This window comes from Phalaenopsis equestris, unplaced genomic scaffold (assembly GCF_001263595.1).
Source record: "Phalaenopsis equestris unplaced genomic scaffold, ASM126359v1 Scaffold000008, whole genome shotgun sequence".
Lineage (NCBI taxonomy): Eukaryota > Viridiplantae > Streptophyta > Magnoliopsida > Asparagales > Orchidaceae > Phalaenopsis > Phalaenopsis equestris.
The window spans coordinates 697,469-699,034 of NW_018164450.1; the positions used below are offsets into that span (position 1 = coordinate 697,469).

The 1,566-nt window shown below is 40.9% G+C and overlaps 1 protein-coding gene across 1 annotated transcript in view; it reads left to right on the forward strand.

The window, feature by feature from the left end:
- The window catches only part of LOC110018317, a gene marked incomplete at its 5' end in the record, with an annotated part of 45,409 nt that extends 44,444 nt beyond the window's left edge, over positions 1 to 965 (forward strand). Inside the window, 2 exon segments of the mRNA XM_020715596.1 lie at positions 24 to 214; positions 850 to 965. Of these exon segments, the coding sequence (XP_020571255.1) occupies positions 24 to 214; positions 850 to 965 (307 nt within the window).
- Positions 966 to 1,566: the final 601 nt, after the last annotated feature.

A 1,566-nucleotide genomic window follows, 5' to 3' on the forward strand; every position in this document is an offset into this window, starting at 1 on the left:
TTGGCTGTTGCATGGTTCTCCAGGGAAAGAGTTATAGACTCTGATGTTGTAAAATATCTCATTAGAATGTTAAAGACGTCATCTCCAACTTTGCAGACAAAGATTGCTTCCATCTTTGAGTATCTCACAAGTTTTAAACCATATGTGATGATGCTCACAATTTCTGACATTGAATCAGGGCTTCATGCTGTTTTTCAGAACCTACTGTCCAATTGTATGATTCTTCTCTCTTTTTTTTATTACTTTCATATGGCTTCATTATTTTAAGCAAATATTCACGACTGGCATTAGTTTTGGTAGCATGTTCTTAGTTGGAGTGCACCATCTCAGTTCATAATGTTATTTCTATCTTCTTGTTGTGCAAGTTTTAATGTAGTAATTCAAACAAAGCACTCTTGAAACTATTATCTTCACTGTTTGTTTTGGTGGGAGTTTGATATGATTCTTAGCAGAAATTATGACAAATAATATTTTATTGTAAGAACATTAATAACTCAAGATGAATACAAAGATAAACACTTGCAATTCGAGAGGTAGGTGATATCTCACAATTCCTACAATTTGAGTGGTTTGAAATCTCTCCCAAACCTTAAACCCAAAACTCCATGCACAATCTCATGCATAACTTTAACGCTAAACATATTAGTCCTATTTATATTTGATGCGTGCTAGAAAATTTATGGCGGTAGAGTAGCGAATTATTGTCTTAGCGCTGTACAAGAATCCAATGCACACTCAGATGAAAGAAAATAATCATAGGGACACTATAAGATTTTACGTGAAAAATCCGGAAAGGAAAAAAACCATGGGGCCTTGCCTGGTTGAAATATTCCACTATAAGTTCCACAGGCGAGAAAGGGTTACACGGTTTCTCAGATTACAACGTCCGTGCCCAGAAGAACTTGTTCCCATGTGGTAGGAAGCGGGAGGCGACTGGAGTTGGCCGAAAGCAGCGATGGTGTTAGAAGTTGGTCTGAGGTGGGGCGATTTGAGTTGGCCAAAGGCGGTGGTGGTCAGAGTTGATTGGAGGCGTCGATGGTCGACGATAACCAAAGTTGGTCGGAGGCGGTGACGATCAGAGTTGGCTGGAGATGGTTGCGGTCGGATGCGATGACGATCAGAATTGGCAGGAGGTGGTGTAGGTCGAAGGTGGCGGCAGCCAAAGTTGACCTGAGGCAGTGGAGACCAGATTTGGTCGGAAGCGGGGGTAATTGGACTAAGGTGGCAGCGGCCGAAGTTGGCCAAATTTACAGTTTAGGATGCTGGGCTGCAGCTCTGTCTTCTGCAGGCTCTAGTTTTCCTCTTGCCCAAGGTCTAGGTCTCCTATCATGAGAGTTGTAGAGCTTTATTTATAGAGTCCATATTGCAAATAAGAACGAAATCCGAACCACTCTTGATTGGATGGTTCAGAGAGATCCTGTTGATTGGACATCGTTCGATAGACATTTTAGTTCCGTAATGATGTTGGAATTATCGAGGCGCTCGATTTGACTATAAGCATGTCATATTTGAAATTCGTTTAACCTTCCAATATATCCAGAAAGTTTCTAAAAGTGATTTTATAGC